Source organism: Struthio camelus, chromosome 23 (genome assembly GCF_040807025.1).
Source record: "Struthio camelus isolate bStrCam1 chromosome 23, bStrCam1.hap1, whole genome shotgun sequence".
Classification (NCBI taxonomy): domain Eukaryota; kingdom Metazoa; phylum Chordata; class Aves; order Struthioniformes; family Struthionidae; genus Struthio; species Struthio camelus.
Genome location: NC_090964.1, coordinates 9,196,862 through 9,218,621, shown reverse-complemented (window position 1 = coordinate 9,218,621; position 21,760 = coordinate 9,196,862). Strand labels below are relative to the sequence as shown.

At 46.0% G+C, this 21,760-nt stretch overlaps 1 protein-coding gene across 4 annotated transcripts in view; it reads left to right on the top strand.

Annotated features, from left to right (window-relative positions):
- The window catches only part of CSMD2 (CUB and Sushi multiple domains 2), a 373,566-nt gene that overhangs the window by 234,621 nt on the left and 117,185 nt on the right, over positions 1-21,760 (top strand). For all 4 annotated transcript variants that reach the window (XM_068917408.1, XM_068917409.1, XM_068917410.1 and 1 more), the window contains 7 exons: positions 5,940-6,266; positions 8,365-8,559; positions 10,868-11,006; positions 11,989-12,176; positions 12,577-12,765; positions 13,046-13,162; positions 19,708-19,923. In XM_068917408.1, the coding sequence (XP_068773509.1) occupies positions 5,940-6,266; positions 8,365-8,559; positions 10,868-11,006; positions 11,989-12,176; positions 12,577-12,765; positions 13,046-13,162; positions 19,708-19,923 (1,371 nt within the window). The remainder of the gene's footprint in view (positions 1-5,939; positions 6,267-8,364; positions 8,560-10,867; positions 11,007-11,988; positions 12,177-12,576; positions 12,766-13,045; positions 13,163-19,707; positions 19,924-21,760) is intronic.

Sequence of the window (21,760 nt, the reverse complement as noted above, 5' to 3'; positions counted from 1 at the left end):
TAAAATCAAGCAGGGCACTCACTTTCCCTCGAAGTCCTTGTTCTGCATTACAGTCCCAGTTCATCAAAGCACTGAGATTTAAATGTTTGCTGAAGTAGACATACGTGCTTAAGTGCTGTGCTGGGCAAGAAGGCCCTTAAGCACCTTCTTAGTTACAAAGGGTTGCCCTCCTTGTACTCCCTAGCCAGTTTTTGGTGTAGCCCCCATGAAATTTTCCATTTCTGTGACTTTTAAAGGATATTCCTGTTGTCCACTGGTTAACCGGTCCCTTCTGCCATTCCTTGAGAGGTATCTGAACAGCAGGCGCTCCTGTTCCCTTTGAATGTGACCTTGCCTCCAACAGCAAAGCTGTACACCTTCCACCACAGCACCCCTCACTTTGTTTGTTACGTTTTGCTTGGCATCTATATCTAAGGGAAGCTGAGGTTCACCTGGCTCAAACTGGAGCCCATCTTCTCCTTAGTGTCACTTGGTCGCCAAGTCCTGTCCAGCAGTTGTAGAAGCAGAAGAAATAGAGTCTCCTGGGGTGAGCTGGTCAGCTATGCCTGTTCTGTCATTCCTAGCAGATTGTTAGGGGCTTGGGAGGTTTTCCTTCCCCGAGTACTTTTGCGGTCAGCCTGTTTCAGCAGGAAAGTTGTAGTAGGTTGCTGTTATGGGCACACGATGCAAAAGGAGGTTGCTGTTGCGGCAGCTCAGATGTCCCAGATGTGGCTAGCAGTTGGGTCCGCTGCGGATCTACTGCTGATTCAGTCTCCTGATTGAATCGCAGAACTGTGACCTAATTGGGTTCACGTGGGTATAAATGAGCTGTTTTGTGCCTAAGAATCTGTCCGCCTTCCTGACCGTGGCTGCTCAGCATGATGTGCTATCGCTCTTTACATGAGGCTGACCTGGAAATGATCCTTATCTTTGCCTGGTTAGGCAAGTAGGTTGCCTCTGTCTCCTCCTCTCTTCTACATATCCAGAAAAAAAGCAGTGTGGTGTGGGTGATGTTGTCATCTCTAATCTGGTCTATAGAGAAGTTTCCTTATGTCTGCCTTATTTTACAGTGTATTTCACCTTCATGTTTTACGTTTGGGGTTGATGTGTGAGAAAGTTGTACTGGGGCGTTTCCAGTTTGCAGGTCGCGTTGGTACGTGCCAGTTTCTCTTTAAGGCTCTTGGTATTGTTCCCCACTGCTCGAGCTTCGTGTGCGGCTGAACCTCTGCTCTGCTCATCCTCTGCTGTGCTTAAGCATTGCTGTGCAGCAACTGTTGCCCTGCTTGCAGCAACGTGCTTCTGGGAGCACCTGGCGTTTTCGGGCGTTACAGCAGTCTCCCTTAATGCAATCGGTGTGCAGACATCGCAGCGCTGTGTGGAGAGAGGGAACCAAGTCCTGGCTTGTTCTGCCAGGAGATGTGTTGCGAGAGTTTTTGGACAACTCTGAGCGTTGCAGCAGAGGAAGGATGCTCTGATAAACCATGTAGGAGCAAAAAGGAGAAGGTACATAACAAGACCACCAGCAGCATTCGTAGCGCTGGAGTATTTTGGAGCTTTTGCTAAAAGGTGACATTTAAACTTCCATCTTCTGCGGACGCTATCAGACACTCCCAAGAGAGGCTGCAGATCCAAACTGCAGTGAGGAGGAGAGGTTCCCTTTAAAAACAAACACGGGTGCGCAGGAAAGGATCTCATCTTCGTGCAGGAGCCCGGAGCACCTCCGGAATAACAGATGGCTGCTGACGCCCTGGCAGACAAGCAACCCAACACTGTTGCAGTGAGGATCACCATCTTCCAGTAAGTTTAATAAACTTATTTTATTGCTGGTAACCCAGATCACTGCTCCTGTTTTGAGTGGGTAGAATTGAAACCTGTTTTGGTAGTGTAGCTCTTTTCCACGTGCACAGAGGCTCCTGTACAACCTGTTTTATGTTCACTGGTGACATTTTCCCCAATATCTGATATACAAACCCTGTCCGTTTTCATTCTTCTTAGCAAGCCTGCTCTTCTCCCCCAGTCAGCTGCATGTTGACAATGACAGCTGCTCTATCAGAGAGTGAGCTGAAGTTTGTTGCTCTGAAATATCAGAATTTTTCCCTCCCCTTCTGGTTAATATTTGCTCCAGACGCCTTTCCCTCACCTCCCACTTGCTCTGTTGGTGCCACAGCATTTAAGAATGGAAATGCATTATAATGCAGATGTGTTTCTTGAAACAGAAGAGACAAAGAGGAGAATATGTAAAGCTGGAACAGTGCCCTGAGCTTGCAGCTCTGCGAGCTGTCTGGGACATGCTTCCCAAAGTGAGGCTCCCTAACTGAGCTACTAACCTGCTTCCTGCTGAGGTCCTGTTTTTCCAGCCTATCGCTAAGCTATACCTAGAGGAGGGATCCTCTTGAAAAGGGAAAATAAGGCAGAAAACCTGCAACGGTCTTCGAGCACTCTCCCTGGTGGTCAGAGACTGTGGGAATGTTATCCAAAAAACTGAGAGAAACATCAGGATTTGTTGTTGTTCCTATGGAGACTGAAATTAGTACAGTGATTCCTTGCTTTGCTTTCAGCTCCTGAATCTGGTGCCTCTCCCATTCCCATGCATTGCAGGTATGTTCTCTCCCCAGTTTCAGCCTGGATTTTCATGTGGAGGAATAGCAAAGATGAAGTGTCTGGGAACGTTGTATGCCTCCCAGGAGACCTGAGAAAATATGTGTGGAGGCAGGATCTGTTGAAGAGGAAAAAGAGAAGAGTGGACTAGGCAAATGCAGAAATAGCTCCTGGCTGAAAATGCAGAAGTGAACAGCTGTGCTGGAGAATAACTGTCAAACACCCTGTTCAGTTCGGTCGCAGGCATCGCGTGCTGGGACGGTAGGCCGCTTGACTTTCCAGGACAAGAAGCAACGAGCTGTTTCTTCACTGGTTTGATGCTCCAGGTGAAGGCAAATTCTTGTTCATGTTTGTGGTGACTTGAATAAACATCTTGCACTCCTCAGTTAATGATGCATCTCATTGGCTTTCTTTGGTACTCTACCGTTTCTGCTGAGTTTTGTTGTGATTTATTCCGCTGTACTTAATAAAGGCATTTTTCTTACTGTGTTACTTGATCAGGAGTAATAATTATTGGCAGAGGTTCAGTATAGTCTTATAACTTTGTAGCTATGCACATAATAAAATGTCCTCTCATAACATTTAAGAATAACCATAATACTTCATTCAGTGGCCTAGCTTCAGGGCCTTTGAGTCAGGGATATTCCTAATTCAGTGGTCCGGAGTGACAGGCTGCTGCGTTGGCCCCTCTGTCTGGTTGTCACGTTTCAAATGACTGATGGCTCCTCAGGGGCGCGTTATTCCACGCTGTCTCCAATGTGCAGAGCAGCGCGCGAGACAGATAATGCTCAGCTGTCTTCTGCTTTTCTTAGTTCCGCTGTCCTCTTATATTTCTCTGTCCTTGACATATTGTTAAACAGCTTCTGCCTTTATCCAAGTGTCCAGCAAAGCGCTAGCGCTAAAACAGGGAGGTGGAAGTGTGAGAGGCTCACAGCACCAGGGCAGCCCCAGATCAAACCGTGCTTTCACGCCGAAGGAAAAAGGCTCTTGCTAATAAATAAGATCTCAGTATCACAGACATCGTGATGGTGTTAATGAACCTCTGGATCAGTTGCTGCTTTCTGGGGCGCTCCTGTGAGTGCCCACGATCTGCCAGCAGGGATGGTGGCCCTCACCATGAGCTGTGTGTGGCCCCATTGGGCAGTGGCCGTGTCCTGCAGCCTGGGACTTGACTATCTCCTGCACTACTTCTACTCTGTGGAAAATGAAAATTTTCATTTACTTCCCTGCTGACTTCTGGGGGTTTTATCTGCCATTTCATTCTAACAAAGGTAAATTTTATAGTCTTCCCTCTCTTCTCTTTTTTTTTTTTTTTCCTTTTGTCAGCAAAATCTTTGTTGTTGTTTTCTGGAATGAGCCAGCAGCATTGTGGTATAATTAGCTCGCTCTGCTAGCAACCCTGCCTCTCAGTTACGGACTGTGTAATACTGTAGGTCCTACATGAATGCTAATTTACTGTTTTGGACTTAAAAACCATAGGAAGTGCCTATCTCCTCTGAGGAGTTCCTGCTGCTAAGATGTTTCTCTGTATGCGGATGTATTTTCAGTAGGTATTCCTAGACAGATTGTGGCAAGTTTTTACTAGCAGAATTATTTGACAACATCCCTTGATATTTCAGCTTCTAGTAAAGAGCTAAAATCCTGAGGCTATTTTGCGATTTTTCTGTTCTAAATCTATTCCCTTTGTTACTGAGAGTAGGAAATGGATTGTGTAGTGCTTAGCCTTGATAGTGTCATGGTAATGTCCGTCTTGCCTGATCTGAAACCATTAAGTGTTGAAGCTAAAGAAAGACGGGGGAAAAAGAGGGAGGGTGAATCTTGAACCAAATAATTGCGTATATGCCGAACTAAAACTAGACTCATCTTCCTTGCATTGTCCTTTTGCCAGGAATTAGTGGGATGTATGTTCCAAGTAATGGATTTTACTAAGGGTACGTGATTGATGGGAGGAGATGAGTAGAGCATATGTACATAAAGTATCAAAAGCACTGGGTAGGTACCACTTAGATAGTAGCCTTGGTTTTTGAAACTAATGGACCTTGTCAGCTGAAATACAGTATATATTGAAAGCCCATGAGAGCCAAAGATTTTTTCGTGTGCACTCTTCCCCTCAACTTGATTTTAAGACTGCTTTTAATTATGTTCATGGGAATGACAGTCTACTTGGATACCTCCTCTTGGCGCCACGCTAGCCCAGCAGAAGTCAGTGATTTATTTGTAACGGGAAAGGGAGCTGACCGTGCACTTGAGCTGCAGATTGCAGCTGGCCAGCACTTGCTTTGTGTTGTCCCAAATCACAAGCGTATGGCACTTGAGAGAGGCCCAGGGACATTCTCCTGCTGTCGCTGCACTGAGCAGCAAAGTTGCTACCAAAACCAAATGTTAACATTCCTTTTTCAGGGCTTGTTTGGCACAGGTCTAAACAGCTACCCAAGGAGATGGACAAAGGCGAATTGACTCACAGCTCCTTGTCAAAGGAGGTGACAATTTATAGGCCTATCATACAGATATTTAATGCACAGTGGGGATAGTCTGCATGTGAGGAGTTTCTCTAAAAGCAGTGGAACTGCCCATGGGAACAGTTACCTCTGTTGAGGAGCATGAGTGAAAACTGCATTTAGCAAATAGGTAAACTAAAGGTGCAGATTTGTGCATGATTTTTAAGCAACTCCAGAAAAGTCTGCACTGCGTTCAAAAGTGTACCTGCAGTTTGCCTAGTACTTTAGACTAAGTAACTTGGGTACTGTTAGCAGCAGAGAAGCCTGGAGCTCAGCATGAAGTAATAGCTGAGTTGCTTTGTCACATCAGGTTTTTGTATGCTGTGCTGAGTTCTGGCCACAACAGAAAACATCGTCACTGCTAAAGCTAACTTGTTTAATGCTAATTTTGTTATGCACTAGCTGCACTCACGTATTTGATTCCTGTATAGGCTTTCTCTCAGTGGTATGCAGCAGAATTCACCTGCAAAGTACCAAATTCCCACCTGAGTGAGTGGCACTCTCTTCCTGTAGTAAAACAAACCAGTGCTCTGCTGTGCATGGCGTGAAGCCCATGCAAATGTATGGATGTACACCCTTAAAAAAGGGGGTAGCACTGTGCTAGACTGGAAAACTGCACATCAGCTGAAATCAGGGGCTGGAGACTACTCGGGAGGCACTTCTTCCCTGTGCAAATAAATCACTGACATCCAGCAGTGAATGGAGCACTGAGCCCTTCTTTTCTTTAATTGTCTTTAAGAAGCAGAGCGGTTGTGAATTTACAGGAATTAAGCAGTTCAAGGGATAAGAGGGAGGGGGGGAAACATGACAGATCAGCTTGTAGGAACACTGTGCTGCATGATTGATGGTGATTTCTCATTGCAGTTTCCTGCTTTTTCAACTTCACCACCCCATCTGGGATTGTGCTGTCACCAAATTACCCTGAAGAATATGGGAGCAGCTTGCACTGTGTTTGGTTAATTATAGCTAAACCTGAAAGCCGAATTCACTTGGCTTTCAATGATTTTGATGTGGAGCCTCAGTTTGATTTCCTAGCTGTGAAGGATGGTGGGACTGCTGAATCTCCAGTGCTGGGGACCTTCTCAGGAAACCAGATCCCCTCTTCTCTGACCAGCAGTGGTCACGTTGCCAGGCTGGAGTTCCAGACTGACCACTCCATGGAGAAAAGAGGCTTCAACATAACATTCACCAGTAAGTGCGGAATCCTCCTTTCTGGTTTTCGTTTCAGGCTCCACGTTTTTGTCAGGAAATAACAGGCAAGAGTCTGATCTCCCTGAAACCGGTGCGAATCCAGAGCAAATCTCAGTATCTCAAATTACGTTGCATTTGCAGTTGGGTAGTTGAGCTCCCAAACACTCGCCAGTTTCAAGCCAAGTTCTCTTTTTGGCTGTGTGGTTTGGCTGTCCAGCGGTGACAGAAACTGTCCCTGGATTTTTCTGTACATGGTGCAGTCAAGATTTCCGTTCTTACATCTGCCACCAGCTTGCTGTGTGACATGGGCTTTCTGCTTCCCCTCCTTGTGCCTCTGTTCTGCTCACGGAGGTGAGAGGATGCTTTGTGGGCTGCTTGATGCAGATGAAGTGCTGTTAGAGCATGGATGGCTGTGTTGATCAGCTGTCATGTGCTGACACATGAAGGTATGCAAATTTTGAGGGTCGAGGGAAACACATAGAAATAAAGCATAGAAACTTCCACTGGGCTTGTTGCAAGTCCAATCTTCAAATCTCAGAATGAATGCTGTAGTAATTTTATCTTTGCCTTGTCCTGTAATTTTCTAAAGAGCATTATTAAACCTATTCAGCAGAAACGATAAATGACTTTGTTATAACAGCCTTTAGTGGCACAGCTAAATTAATAGCCTTTCTAGGTATGATTGCAAATCCTCTATTTTTGGAAAAAAATCAGCGGTCTTAAGAAATCACTTGCCATACTACAATGAGCTGAAGCCTTATCAGATGAAGTAGCTTGTGTGTGGCAGCATCACACACCCAGGATTAAGTCCTAGATGCTGTAAATTAGGAGACACCTCATACCGAAAGCTGGTGGTGGTGGTCTGCAGTTAATCTGTTCTGACTTCTTGAGCTGCGAAAGGGAGCTCCTGAGTCCTTTTCAGACACCTTGCTGTCCTTCCCTTTGCAGTCTAGGTATGAGGCAGGAGACCACATTTGCTGCAAGAGTCAGATACAAGAGCACAAGGAGCAGATTCAGCCTGCTTTGCCCTCTTAGCCGTGTATATAACAAGATCTTACAAGAATAAGGATGCTTTGCCAGAAATCCAGAACTCGTTTGAGTTCCGTCAAGTGCATTGAAGACACTAAAAGTGTGTGTTTCTGTGTGTCTAATTAATCTGGAGACTTTAATCTTTATATGCTGCTCGTCTCTGAAGACCACCTCCCAGCATGTGAAGATATAGTATGTGATTATGCGCTTAATAGGAAATTAAGGCTGTAACCTTACTTTCTGATTAGTTAGCAGTCCTAATTTTTAAGTGCTGGAAAAGGGCAGTCCTTTAAACAGAGCTCTGTGTCTGTGCAGTTCCATACTTAACGTTGCAGCACCTAGAAAGGTAATTGCTCTGTGTCCTTCATTTTATCCTAGTAACGATGACAAGCAAGGCCGTTTGTGGCAGACAAACACAGGACGTGTTAGAGGGCCCTTGATTTTAATTTCAGGTCCTCAAAGCTTTCATTTTTTCTCATTAATGGTTAATTTACGGCCCCTCTATGCACTGTAGTATTTCTAGAGTTTTGTGAAATTTTTCTCTACTTTGACTGTTTGTGCATCTTTGTATGTGAAAGATTGAAACGACAGGATTCTGCAGACTCTTTTCTGGTCCTCGTTACGGCTCTACTCACCACCTCAGGAGCACAGATGGTTTTAGCTTCATCGTGCTTCTCTGAGGTCACAAATGAACATTCTTGCGGTATAGACAGGGAACAGAAAAATTTAAGTGACTTCAACAAGACACGTAGTTAAACTATGGGGCCGCGTACTTGGGTATCTTAGCCGCTTAGGAAGATGTGGAGGCATGGTCTCTGCCATGGGCTGACTCGCCTGTGTGCAACGCTGTAGATTTGCTGGGACGACCATAGGCCAACTTCATTCTGTGCTGCCGACTTCCATGTGAGGAGTGTCAGCTCTCCAGGTGCAAGATCAAGTGCCCAATTATCTCTGTAGCAAGGATGTGAAGATATTATTTAATTCCTGAGTTTGTGGTCCCACATACTTATCACCTGATTGGCCAGAAGCAGGGGAAACAAGTCACCGTCCTTCTGTCTTCCCCTCCTAGCGTTTAGGCATAACGAGTGCCCGGACCCTGGAGTGCCTGTGAATGGAAAGCGATTTGGTGACAGTCTCCAGCTGGGCAGCTCTGTGTCCTTCCTTTGTGACGAGGGCTTCATCAGGACACACGGCTCAGAAACCATCACTTGCATCCTGAAGGAAGGAAACGTGGTTTGGAACAACGCAGTGCTCAGATGCGAAGGTAAATTTTAATATCCTTCCTTCTAGTCTGCACACACATGCATGAGGGAGAACCACCCTCTCTGGTCCTTGCAACCCTTGGGAAAAACAGCAGAACTGAGAAGGGAAGATACATGGAGATAACTTTTTCAGTCCTGATTTTTGATATATGTATAATATATAATCCTTATATAATAGAAGGTACAGATTGTTACAGCGAAAAGAACAGTGAACAGTCGTCTTCAACGTATTTTTGTCGGTGTCTTCAGTCCCTTTTAATGGGTTCTGGCAGGGGAGAGCCAAAAATTTTGCGGTTTACAGCTCTTTGTTGCTACAGCTGTGAGTTCCCACCCAGAAATGAGGGAAATGGGTTGAATTAGAGGCTTTAATACAGATTTCAAAGCTTTTCCTAGTCCTTTAAAGTTTCTGCCTTGAAAAACAGAAGTGAAATGAAAAGCGCTTGTTAGAAGTGAAAAGTCTTCCTCTCCCCTCTGTTCTCAGCGAACTCATGTCATGCACTGATATTTACAACAATTTGAATTACAGGTGTACCGTAACATTGAGAAATAATTTCAGTAATTGGTCATCCATTTTAAAAACAGATCAGCAGCAGAAAGTGCAGGATCTGTTCCATTGTCTTTCAAATTAAAAGAAGGTATCATTTGCATTCAGTGACTTTCAGGCAGTAGGAAGTTGGGTTTTTATATCCTTGTGCAATTCTACTTTTGCAAGCAGTTGATGATAAGATATCTGTAGATTTGATTCAGGGTTTCCATTCTCTTCACCGGTATGAGCCTTTAAGTTTATGTATCTCTAACCGGCAGAAAGGAAGCGTACATAAAATAATACACTTTTTATCAGCTTTTATCTTTGAAGGCTTTGATAACCTTGTGCCATTAACGCGTGCTTTTTTTCTCTGTGATCACAGTGGTTCTCTCTTTGACTCACCCTTCGGTGTGTACGTTTTAATTAGCCTTTTTTAAAAAGGAGCGAGTATATGGATCTAAAGTACTATTTAGCGCTTGAAAAAATTATTGGGAAAGAAAGAGGTCTGAAAAAGAGTTGAAAGATGGATAGAAGTCCTGACAGGGATTCATGTAGCTTTGGGGGAAGAAAGGAGCTTCTTATTCAAAAATAACTGATTAGGATCCAGTTTAGATCAATTGACTTTCATCTAGTGTCCTCTTAGAGCAGCAGTGAAGCTTTTAGGCCCAGATTTACAGAGATATTTAGGGAGATAAAGGTTCAGGTAAACACCTACCTCACCTAAGGGATTTAGAAAGTCCCACTTGTAGCTGTATTTTTGCTTTGCAAACCCAACTGAGCACTCTGCGCCCTGGGCGAGGCGAGTTGTTGAGTCTCAAGCCCTGTACCCCTTACGCAAAGCCTCACTGAGTCTCTGAATGGTTGAGGTTGGAAGGGACCTTTTTCAGATCGTGTGTAGAAGCTTGCCCCAGTGTTGGTGCTGCTTTGGCGGCCTGTGTGCAGAAGCAGGAGCCCACCTGGGCTGTGGAGACCCGAGTTGGTTGCGAGTGTTGTGGGAAGCTGCTGCGGACAGCAGGTTGGTCTGCTTGGTGGCAATTCCCTGAGCCCATTGAAGGTCACCTGGTTTGGCTGCCAGTAGAGACACGGGTGTCCTATGCCGGTAAGTGAACCCAGTGGGATCTGATTAAAAACTAGCCAACAAAGCCTGCAAGGGGTCCCGAGCAGAGGGAACACACAGGCTCACAGAGATGGGCACATGTTTTCCACCCGCTTTGGTTACGTGGAGGACGATACACTGCAGTTACTTAGGGCTGTAGGATTTTGTACCTCTGGTCCATCTGATTCAGTGTCCTTCCTCCAGAAAGGATAATAATATGCCTTTAGCTTCTGCTGATGGCACAAGGGACCGCAACGTGGAATAAATGCCACAATCTTCTGGTGTCCCTTGTGGTAGAAAAGACATGACTCAATTACCAGAGATATGAAAGATTTTTTCACACCTGCAGCTACTGGAAACCAAACTGACCTTGCCGTTTTCTCTGGTTTTATATCTAATAATTATTAGTATACCCTGTCCGCGTAGAGCTGCTGCACAAGGTCACGCTACCAGCTCTCGCACAGATACGTTAGCAGCTCGCTGCATCTTAAGTTTAATCTGAAATGCCGATTTCTTCCTAGCTAACGTTGCTATTTCATCTGCTTTCGTTATTTTTAACCCATGAGAAACAATCATGCACGGAAACTACTGCGTTGCAGGAAAATACTGTACAGCCGAGATGGGTAAGTCCAGTCTCAGTGCACCTTCCCTAGCACCTCTCAGCCGACTTGTGTCGTCTTCTCCTCAGCACCGTGTGGGGGCCACCTCACGTCTCCCAGCGGGACCATCCTGTCCCCTGGCTGGCCTGGATTCTACAAGGACTCCCTGAACTGCGCGTGGGTCGTGGAAGCCCAGCCAGGCTACCCCATCAAGATCACGTTTGACAGGTTGTCACTCTGGATTTTTGAAAAGCTTTTTATTCACATATTTAACAATTGCTTTCGGTTCTTCTTGCAGACTATTGACTTATAGCCGCCCCCACCAGGAGAGGGGATGAACCGCTCTCACTGTTGTGTTTTGCACCGAGTTTCTTTCCTTTTTTCTTATTTTTTTTTTTTTAAACTCCTTGCACGATATTAAAAGTCACCTAACGTTCAAGAAAAAAGGATGGAAAGTGGTGATTTTCCCTTCTTGTTTTGACTGACTTTTGCTAATTTGCAGTGCTCTTCTAGACGCACTGAGAACACGCTCTCAGAGGCTGAGCACCCCGGCGCTCAGGCAGCTGGGAAGGAAGCAGCTGGGAGGGTTTACCCTGACTCGGGAGTGCTTAGTCTCCTGGCTTCCCCTAGATTTCACAACTCAAGCAGGTTATAATTTATTGGATCTGGGTCTATACGTCTGAGAACTGATTATTAGAAACTACTATTGTTATTCTACTCATAGTTGGGAGCATGCCTGTAAGATTTTGAGGACCACGTGCATTCGCACAGTAGATACAGGTCCCATTATGGTCACTGCTAGAGACCATGCCCTAAGGAACTTGCAGTAGAAAAAGGCAAGGGAGGAAATAAAGGCTTTGACAGAGGAAAGCAACTCCTCCCAAGTGGCAGGAATTGAACCTAGTCCACTGGATCATACCTCTCTCTTATGCAGCGTAAAAGAGCTTCGCGCAGCGTACGGCGCTTGTTGACACAAAGACCTAACCACATCAGTAGATGAAGTAGATGAAAGACCAGAAACTGAAATGTGAAGGAGGGAAATTACTGTTCTCAGATGCTCAGGCAACCAGTGATCGAGCGGTAGAATTGGGCCCATATATTATCGCCTGGCCTTTGTTGCCTTCTAGTCACTAGGGCCCATTCAAGATTACAATATAGAAAAATTATAAATGTCATTCTTTTCACAGTCATATTCTTGTGTCCATTTCAGATTTAAGACTGAGGTGAATTATGACACCCTGGAAGTGCGAGATGGCCGGTCCTATTCTTCCCCGTTGATAGGTGTCTATGATGGGACTCAGGTGCCCCAGTTCCTCATCAGCACCAGCAACTACCTCTACCTCCTCTTCACCACTGACAAAAGCCACTCTGACATAGGCTTTCAGATCCGATATGAAAGTAAGTGCAGTTATTCAGGTAATCTTGCCCTCTCCGCAGCACAAAGGGCTCAATCAGAGGCCCGTTGGAGTTGCTTCTCCCCTTTGCCAGGCAGTTAGCATTATTTCAGTGGTGTGTGTTGAGAATGTGGAGCTGTTATAAGTCAGCAGCAGTTTCTGCCTGTATGACCATCTTGATTATTGAGGGGGTTTTGTTTTTATTTTAGCATCTACAGAATATAATTAATAGAAGGAAGCAGGGTTGATTTCCTCTATCCGTTTCATCCTCTCACCTTGGGAATAACGAGTAGGACTTTGAGTTTGTAGGAGGAGGGAACTTTCTCACAGGCTAGTAACTGCACCTTGCAGTGGACTCTGCAGCCAGCTAAGGGGTCCGATGCAAATGGGTTTCTTTACCGCAGCTGTGAAGCTCCAGTCCGACCACTGTTTAGATCCGGGGATCCCTGTAAACGGACAGCGTCACGGCAATGATTTCTACGTGGGCGCACTGGTGACGTTCAGCTGTGATTCAGGCTACACCCTAAGTGACAGCGAAGCCCTGGAGTGTGAGCCAAACTTCCAGTGGAGCCGGCCGCTGCCCAGCTGTGAGGGTAAGGACCGTAGAAGGTAATGTCTGCAGGAGATGGTAAAAACTGAATTTGCAGCTCTTCTGTGGAACGGAGGCTGCAGCTTCTTGCCTTACTGCAGTTTTTTTCCACGATTGTCAGACATACCCATAGCAGCAGTTCTGAAGGGCACAATTAAGTTTGATCTGTGTATCTTATTTACAGTTTTGATGGGTTGGATTTTGTATTGACATTCAGAAGGACTGACTGTACTTCCGAATTGATGATGGGTTTTGAATTCTTTTTATTTATTTGTGTTTTGCAGCTCTATGTGGAGGTTACATTCGTGGTTCCAGTGGTACCATCTTATCTCCAGGCTTCCCTGATTTCTATCCCAACAACTTGAACTGCACCTGGACGATAGAAACATCACATGGAAAAGGTGAGAAGCCTTAAGCTTGAAGTGGGTTCGGAGAGGGGAGTGCCACCTGTGTGAACTAGGAGTTTGTCTCCAAGGCAGCGATGATTGGTTCCCATGTGCTTGGCTAGTTGCCATTCTTGCCACCAGCCAAACGTTTTTCCTGGAGAAGATGTAAAGGTTTTTATAGTCGTATCCCTTACTCCCTTTAAAATGGAGAGAATTAAGATTAAGAGGGAAAGATGGCTCCAGATTTGAGAGCTTGTGCCAGCAGTTATCCTCAGGCTTAGAAAGAGAGCGTTGTGGCAGTATTTCCTGGAAAGTTGGATGATGTTTTGGATACCCAGTATCACTAGTAATGCCACACAGAGGAAGGGAAAACAGCCAGTGCTGCCACTGCAGAAGTATTTGGTACTCAATGGGGGTACTTCTACCCACATTGTTCTTTGCAGTGATAGTTCGTTATCTGTGTAACGTTTTACGGAGGGAGGCATTTGGTAATTCATTCCCAAACATGGGACAGAATTCTGTCTCTCGTTTCCCAGCTCTGTCCTAGTTCTGCAGCTCTTATTTGCCCGCTAGCGAGGAGTATATATATTGTCACGAGAGATGGAAGTTACAGGTCTGTTTAGTTCAGTCTCCTGTGCAATGTAGGAGACTGTAAGATCGGACACCGATCTTACGTGTCTTGGTGGAAGATTGTCAGGAGTTGTGTCATCAACAATTAGAGAGCGAGTTTTATGTGCGAGGGTTGGGGGGGGGGGGGCTTTTTTTTCCTTAATCCAATCAGTATCTACTTGGGGCAAGCATGAAGGGTTTATACCCTTTATGTAATTTTATGCTCTCTTGTGTAACTCTCTTTAGTCCCACCAGATATCAGCACAACGGGAGCTATCATGAACCAATTTTGCAATGCCCATTTGTATTAGAGCATATAAACTTGTCAATGAACAGCACAGTGCATTAAGGGAACCATCCCATGCTGTGAAAAGTATTCTGTGGAGTAGCAGCAATCCACTCTTCATTAATCTACTCTGCCTTGGATTCAGCTCTTCCGCTGAGACACTGCAGTATCCTGTTGCTAAGCTAAGCACAACACAGCAAACTGACGCTCTTTTATAAAACGTATTTCTGATAGCGTGTGTGCTTTTATGCCAACATCAAAGAGAATCTTCTGCCCGAGCTAAGCAAGGCTTTAAGAAAGGTGCATTTTCAAATAGCGGGGGTATGTCTGCACAAGTCCAGGTATTTTTCCCCTGTTCTGGGAAGGCTCCTGCAGTGGCCAGTTAAGTAGTGCAGGGAACGGCACCATTATGAATACTTGTCTGCACATCATTTAGAGCACTTTGGTGTGATGCAGTTTTAGTTTATTCAAAGTTTTTGGGTGGGAACCATCTGGAAGTGGACAAATGTATTTTTCACACTTAGAGAAGCTAGATATTGATCTCTCTGAAAAGCTAATACAAGTTTTAGCACTTTGAAGCCTCTGAGTTTTTTGAAAAATTCTAGCCTCAGCTGTGGGTACTGAATATTAGCAAATCAAACTGTGAGCTTATCTGTAAGTCTGGCAAGCTGTAGCTAGAATTTTTAGGCTTCCAGGCCTTTGACAAGAGTTTCAGCTATTTTTACCTATCAGGTTGTGCTGGAAAGAGAGAAAGAAAGGTGAGAATGAGGTTCTGAGAAAAGGAGTTGAGTGTTTAAAGTGAGAGACTTGTCTACACCGAGGCAAGGACTGTGTTGGTATCATCGTGTTTGATTTTAAATTTTCGTCGCCCTCCTTGTCCGCTGCTGTTACGAGTGATGCTGTCCAGGAGCTGGTTAGAAATAAACTCCAGCACCCAGCGGGCTCTCTCTCCTGGCGCAGGTGCCCTTGTGCAGTGCACGGGGCTGTGGCCGTCGGAGGCGGCGGGTGGCTCTGCGGCAGGCGCTTTGCCTCCAGGCCTGCCGCAGCCGCCCTTCGTGCGTTTGTGGAGCTTTCTGGGCTAGGCAAGCTTCAGCCGGGCAGCTGCTGGGAAGCAGGAAAGCTCCAAGTCGAGTAAGAGGTTGGGGGAGAGGAGAGGATATATAGAGGACGTGGTACAGTTATAATAAGCTGGAACGTAGCCAAGCGTCATGTCGGAAAACCTCTCCTTCCTTGTCCGTGTAGTTCAGATGAGGCTTTTATTTACCAATATAATGAAAGAGGGACGCAAACAAAGAAAGATGTCCTGTTCTCTAATGCTTTGCGAAAGAGGCTAAAGTTGATTTAGATGCTGGGCTGGGTTGGGGGAGCGTACGTACGCATATCTACAGGCATATGCACATTCTTTCTCTTGCAGCGCTGTTCTGTTTGTCTTGGTGATCTATTTTCCTAGCTGTTGCTGTATCAAACTGCTGTGTAATGCCTTGCAACGAGCGTCTCCCAGCCCTTTTCAGCATTCTTGCGGCGTACCTTCTCGTTCCTAAAGTGTGGTGGAACAGAGTGATCCCAAGTCAGAGCAGTAACCATTGAGAGGGAATGAATTTGGTCCCAGGAGAACAGAATAAGCCTAAAAAAAGGCATAAATGAACCCTTTTCTGAGCTTGCTTCAGCTGCGGTGCGCTTATGCGGCGGTGTTCTCTTTGTCTTCTGTCCTTGTCTTTCTGCTCTTGGACATCACTGTTAAAGCCAGAACCTTTAATCGTTCTGCTGTGAGCAGCGTTAACAGGCAAGGGATATACTTGCATCACTTAAATGTTTGCCAGTGCACCTTGTTTTTCTTGTCCTGGTTTTAGGCTTTCTGCTGCCACCTCTGCAAATGCCTCTCTGGAGGGCTTGCAGCTCAGGGCAGGCTTCTGACTCGACATTTGAGCACGGAGATCTCTCCCAGCTCCACCAGCACGGATCAGGCAGACTTCCCTGTAACCCCCGTCCCCTTCGGCTCTGCCTGTGCGTCTCCCCCCAGCTCCCGCCTCTGGGTTAGCAGGAGCTTTACTTGGCTTCTGCTTGGGTTTTTGTTGGGGTCTTTCAGCCCATGGTTCAGCTTCTGATGAAGTGCTGAACCAGTGGCTTTTTTTGTTCTGATTTCCGTATAATCTGTCAGCAGTCAGCGTGCATGTGTGAGGGCAGTGGGGTTAAGGGAAAGTAATCTGGAGGCTGAACCTGAGACACAAGTTTTTTTTTTTTTTTTTTTCTTTTACATTAGCGGGTGAGTCGGTCCTTAAAATGAAGGATCAGCTCTTCCAGGCTGGGTCGTATTTTCCCCCACGAAGTTCAACACTGAGAAGTCAAAGCTCTGGAAAAAGTACTTTCCTACAGGATGAAGTGATTCAGCCCAACCTAATTTGTTTCCCTGCTGTGCTGATCTGGTGTCTTGCCTGGCATTTGGAAGTTCCTAATATTCTCCTCTAGCCTGAGTCCTGTGGTATGAATGCTGATTACTCCTTTTCCCCACTGACAGCAGGCCTCCGAGTTTGACTGATGGATTGATTTGTTATCCATCTGCCACAATTTGATTCACAGATTCGTGATCCTTCCTGTGCCAGTAGCATTGGCATGAGGCGCCAGCACACCTCTTTCTTGGGGCTCGACACTGGCAGTGGCAGCTCCTTTCATCTCAGCGTTGCGGAGAGGGCTACTGACTCCTTTTCTTTTCTTGCTGAAAAAATTGAGAGCCCAACCTCGGTCTTCTGTCTTGCTTTTCCTTTTTAAGTTCTTACAGCTTGTTTCCTTTGTCGTCTTTCTGTCTTTTCTGTATCTTGCAGTGCTTTTATTAGTCCTGTCATATTACATGACTTTTTGGCCCTGTTGGCTAGTTTTAGCCAAATTTGATGAAAGAGGAAATATCTGAGATGTGTTAAATTCCAGTAAGTTTCACGAAGAGAGACAGCCCCATACTGCTGTCCCCCATGGCTGTAAACGCTGGAGCTTGTGTTCGGTCGCGTTATTAGAAATCAGAGACTCTGGAGGAAGAAGCCAGAATTTCTTGGTTTCTTTGCTTACAGAAGCGTTTGTTTTGTTGGAGGGGGAAGTGAAGGCATTTTCAGACCCACACGCCACTCCGTTTTGAACCACTCTTCTGGAAGTACCAAAATGAGGTTGAGTATTACCACTGGAAAACCACAGCTAGTCTTCTCCTGGTCTGCCTGGTACTTGGTCTGCCTTAACAAAAAATGATCTTATTTAGAGAGCCCTCTTACCTGCAAACGTGTTCTCCCTGGGAAGATGAGGCCCCTTATCCCATTTCAAAAGTTAGGAAGTGGGAAGTCCGGAAAAGCAAGAGGTGATTTGCAGCTTGGGGGCTGAGCTAGGAGTAAGATTCAGGACCTCTTACTCCCAGGCCGCTGGACCATTCCCTGCCAGCTCAGCGATGGAGTAGTGAAATGTTGAGCGTCATAAAAGCCAATCTCGAGTCGTTCGCTTTGAGATCTTTATGAACTTCATGCGCACGAGCAGCTCGCGAGTCTTCTAAATGAAACAAGAGGGTTGTTACAAGAGTTATTTTTATGCACCTGCAGACACTGATTTACTTTATGGACTAATGGGCTGTACAGTTTGAGTTTAAAAGCAGCTTAATTTTAAAGAAATTTAAATGCTGAAAAAGAGACTGTGATTTTTAATCTGAGGACTTCCAACTGATTTCTTTTCTCTATAATTTGTTTTGTTGTTTCTTTTACAGAGAATGGAAAAAAGCACAATGGCAGAGACGTTTTGTGCCACAGTAAATTTCAGACCAGAGTAAAGGTTTAGTCAGAGTCACAAATCCTTTAAAAGGAGTTTGTAATTAGCCCTCGTAGCTACAGTTACAGAGCTCTTGGCCGGCTCTGCTGCCGGAGAGGCCCGGTGCCGCGTGACTGGAGGTCTCTGCCAAGAGCTGGGGTTAGGGCTTTCCCCCACCGTTCCGAGGGGCCGAGTTATGCTCATGTTTCCCCAGCGGTGTGATTTTGGTGCAGTGATGTTATTGCGATTTCTTAGGCTGGCCTTTTGTAAAGGCAAGGGTATAAATCTGCAGTTATTTGATAAACAGAAAAGGCTTAAAACATTTTGTATTCACTGCATCTTAACAAGTTTTCAAGCCAAACAGGTCATAACTATTTTCAATCAGCTGTACTGCTGGTGGGGATAATAAACATCTGGAAACTTAGCGGTTTCCTTCCTTCCTCCCTTTTCAGTATTTCCCAGAGGGGAACGGTGGAACTAAAAATTTTCTGGCAGGCTCCAAATAATCTTTACCTGGAAATAAGTAGTATTCAAAGTCCGTGAACAGAACAAGCCCTCTTTTAGTCATCGCTAAGCAGTAAGTCACACAAATGCTTGTGTGGGGAACACCGAAGATCAGCAAGGTGCAACATGCTGCTGGATAGGGGCCTTGCTGCGGGCAGGGACCTGGCAGCTCGGTGGCCCGTGAGCCATGCTCCTTCCCGACCGGCGGTCTCTGTGGGAAAGACTTTGTGCCAGATACCAACCTCTGTGCCCTTCATTCCTCGGAGTGAAACTGCTTGCATGTGACCAATAAACATTCGGAAAGAAATTGGATAGAGTTAGAGATAAAAGGAATATTCAGAGTTGCAGTTTGATGCTGGCAGAAACCTGCTAGGATGGCTATTAAATCTCATGCTCCAGGGCTTCGTTCCATCTCTAGGTTAGTCTCACCCTGGTCTCCAGACATTAACGGGGATTGGGGAAAAACTGGGAGATTATTCCTCTGATGCTTATTTACGGGTTTCCTGTGCTTGCTTTTGAAGCAGTTGATGCTGTGCATTGGCAGAGATGGGACACGGAGCGAGATAGCCCTTGGGTCTCCCCAGGCTAGCGGTCTCTGTGTTGTTAATCATTGCTTTAAAAGAAATAACTTGGTCATGCCACTGGGCACTCCGGATGCGCATGTGAAGAGGTAGTGAGCTGACTGTGACTAATGAAGACCAGCTTGCAACACTTGTGTTCGCACTGAGGAGCATGTTTCTTTGCAAACAGCCCGATTGAGTTCAGAGGAATTGAGAGGAGCGTGATGTGCAGTTCGGCATGAGCCGGGGTGCTGGAGCCTGCCCCAATGCTTGGGGAGTGTGCTGAGATCTGCGGGTGAAAGAAGCCGTATGAATGCAAAGAGGCTTTTTTATTGCTAGGCACTGCTTTAGCTTGCTAACTTTGTGTGACGGGGCTTCTCATCTAGGATCCTGCCTCGCTTTTCTTTCTGAAAGCTGTTGCTGGCATTTTTTGTTTTTCAAAGGCAGAATTATTTTCCAGAGAATAAGTGTTTCTAATTGCGTTGGAATTCCAGCATGGAAAACACCTAGCTTGGAGGCTTTTGCAAAACCTTGAAGTACTTGCTATTTTGTGTCTGTAGGTGTGAAGGATACTTCTAGTAATCTGTTACCTAGGTCTAGGCCTTGAACCCTGCCTTTTGTACTCTGCCTTTCTCATCCGTCTCATTTGTAACGTGCAGGTGCCCATGCGTTGCAGTGCGCTGTCTCTTCCCAGCCAAGCTGCTGTTAACGGGAACCAGGAATAACCTCTGGCGTCATCACAGGTTGAGGAGAGGGGTCGGCTCTGGACGCAGGGTGCCGCAGAAACGTTGCTAAGGGGACCCGTTTGCGTTGTTCCTTCCCCGCAGGTGTGTTCTTCACCTTTCATACCTTCCACCTGGAGAACGGCCATGACTACCTGCTCATCACGGAGAACAGCAGCTTTGCTCAGCCGCTGAAACAGCTCACCGGCTCTCGGCTGCCTGCCCCGCTTAGTGCAGGGCTCTTTGGAAACTTCTCCGCTCAGATTCGCTTCATCTCAGATTTCTCCATGTCCTACGAGGGTTTCAATATCACCTTCTCAGGTAAGATCAGGGATGGTCAAAGATTTCATTCTTTCCATTTCCTCCCCACTTGAATGCAAGTCTTGGAAATCATTTTCTGTTGATGCAGTGCATGTGATTCAGGTCAGTCTCTGCACGGTACTCTGATCACCCCGGTAAAGTGCTCTGGCATTAAACCACTGAGTTCTTTGCATGTCCCAAGAAATGCCCTTTGCAGACCCCATGCTGACGAGGGTAGCAATTTTGTCTGCCTTAAGCCTGAGTTGATGACTGAAAGCTGAACGGGACATGTTCCCCAAGTATACCTTCTAAATAAAAGTATTTTAAAATACTGTTACTGGTTTTGCACTCATTTTTGAGTGCTTCTTTTTAGTTATTAATTTTTCTTGGACTTCTCATCTCTGGGAGCCCAGCAGGAATAAACATGTCTCTGTAATGTTTCTTGTCTTGCGTGATATTAGCCAGGGGATTGAACCCACTGGAATTAAATACCACGTCAAAGGTGTTTGTTGCCCTCTCCCGTCTCACCTGATCAACTTTTCTGCTCTGTTTATGGACAGAATTTCATCTTGCAGTTTCTTGGGGTATGGCATCCCTCTTTCCTCTAGGTTCCTTCCTCCTCTGTTTATCAGAGGAAAATGACTGCAATAGGTACAGCGTTTCCATTTCCAACGCAGGAAGCTGTGACAGATGGGATCTTTTGGAAGGCAGCTTCGAGCAATCTGGACTCCTTGGATAAGGAGCGCAGCGGAGCTGGTCGCTCCTGTTGTCCGTCTGGTCTCCTCATTTCTTTTTCCTTTGGTTCGTTGCCCCTCTTGGACGCCAACGGCCATTCAGCAAACTGCTCCTCCAGTGACCCAGCCTCTGTAGCTGGCTTCAGCCAATCCTAGACCTAACACGTGCCTTGTGTAACCTAGGCCAGGTTTAGAGGCGCCCGCTGGCAGCGCTGGGGAACTGGAGGCAGTATTTTCTTGCTGGGCTTTCTCTAATTGAGCTGCTATAACAGCTGAAGAAAGCGAACGTGGTGCACAGAGGAGGGCATCGAGGCATGCAGAGTTTTGCCGAGTGCAACTGGCAGGCCCGATTCTGCATGCCTCGCCTGCCCCATCCCGCACATGCTGCCTCCTGTGTGTTGGAGCGCTTCCCACCCCTGCTTGGCCGGTGAGGCTCTGGCTGGGTACAAGCAGCGGTGAGAGACAGCTGCTGCCCTGAGCGCTTCTGCTAAGCTGGAGGGCTGGGAGCAAGATGCAGGGAGGAGAATCAGTCACAGATCTTGAAGTAAGAATAGAGCCAAGGTCTCTAACGTTCAGTCCTGCACTTACCAAACTAAACCACTTCCCCTGCTGGTTCGAACTGTTTGTTATGAAGCAAAATAACTGGTTTCTTCAAATGAAATTCCAGATCCTCCACAATTCATCAGTGAAGAGTAATGTGTGCATGGTGCAATTGGAGAGAGACTCATATAATGGCATGCTTGCTATGCAAAACAGGTATCCCACTTGCAAGTAAGCACTTGTGTAATCTCTGTCTGAAGAGCACAAGGTGTTTAACTGTGTCCTTTAACCTGAATTCCTACAAATGACTGCCAAAGTGTTTGCTTGTGCACACGTTTTAGAAAATGTCATCATTATTGCCTGAGCACCCGGATAAGCAATTGAGTAAAACAGGCAGTTAAAGAACAAAAACTTATCTGGTTCTTGCTGTTCTTTTCTGTATCTAAAACACCTTTCCAGTCCTGAGGGCAAGAGCTGCAAATTCTGCCTGCTGATGTGGAAGGGAAATGACCGTTCTTTATTGCGGAGCTTGATGCTGATGTGCTTGCTGTCTTCAGTGGGCCGAGCTGTTGCCATAGATGCAG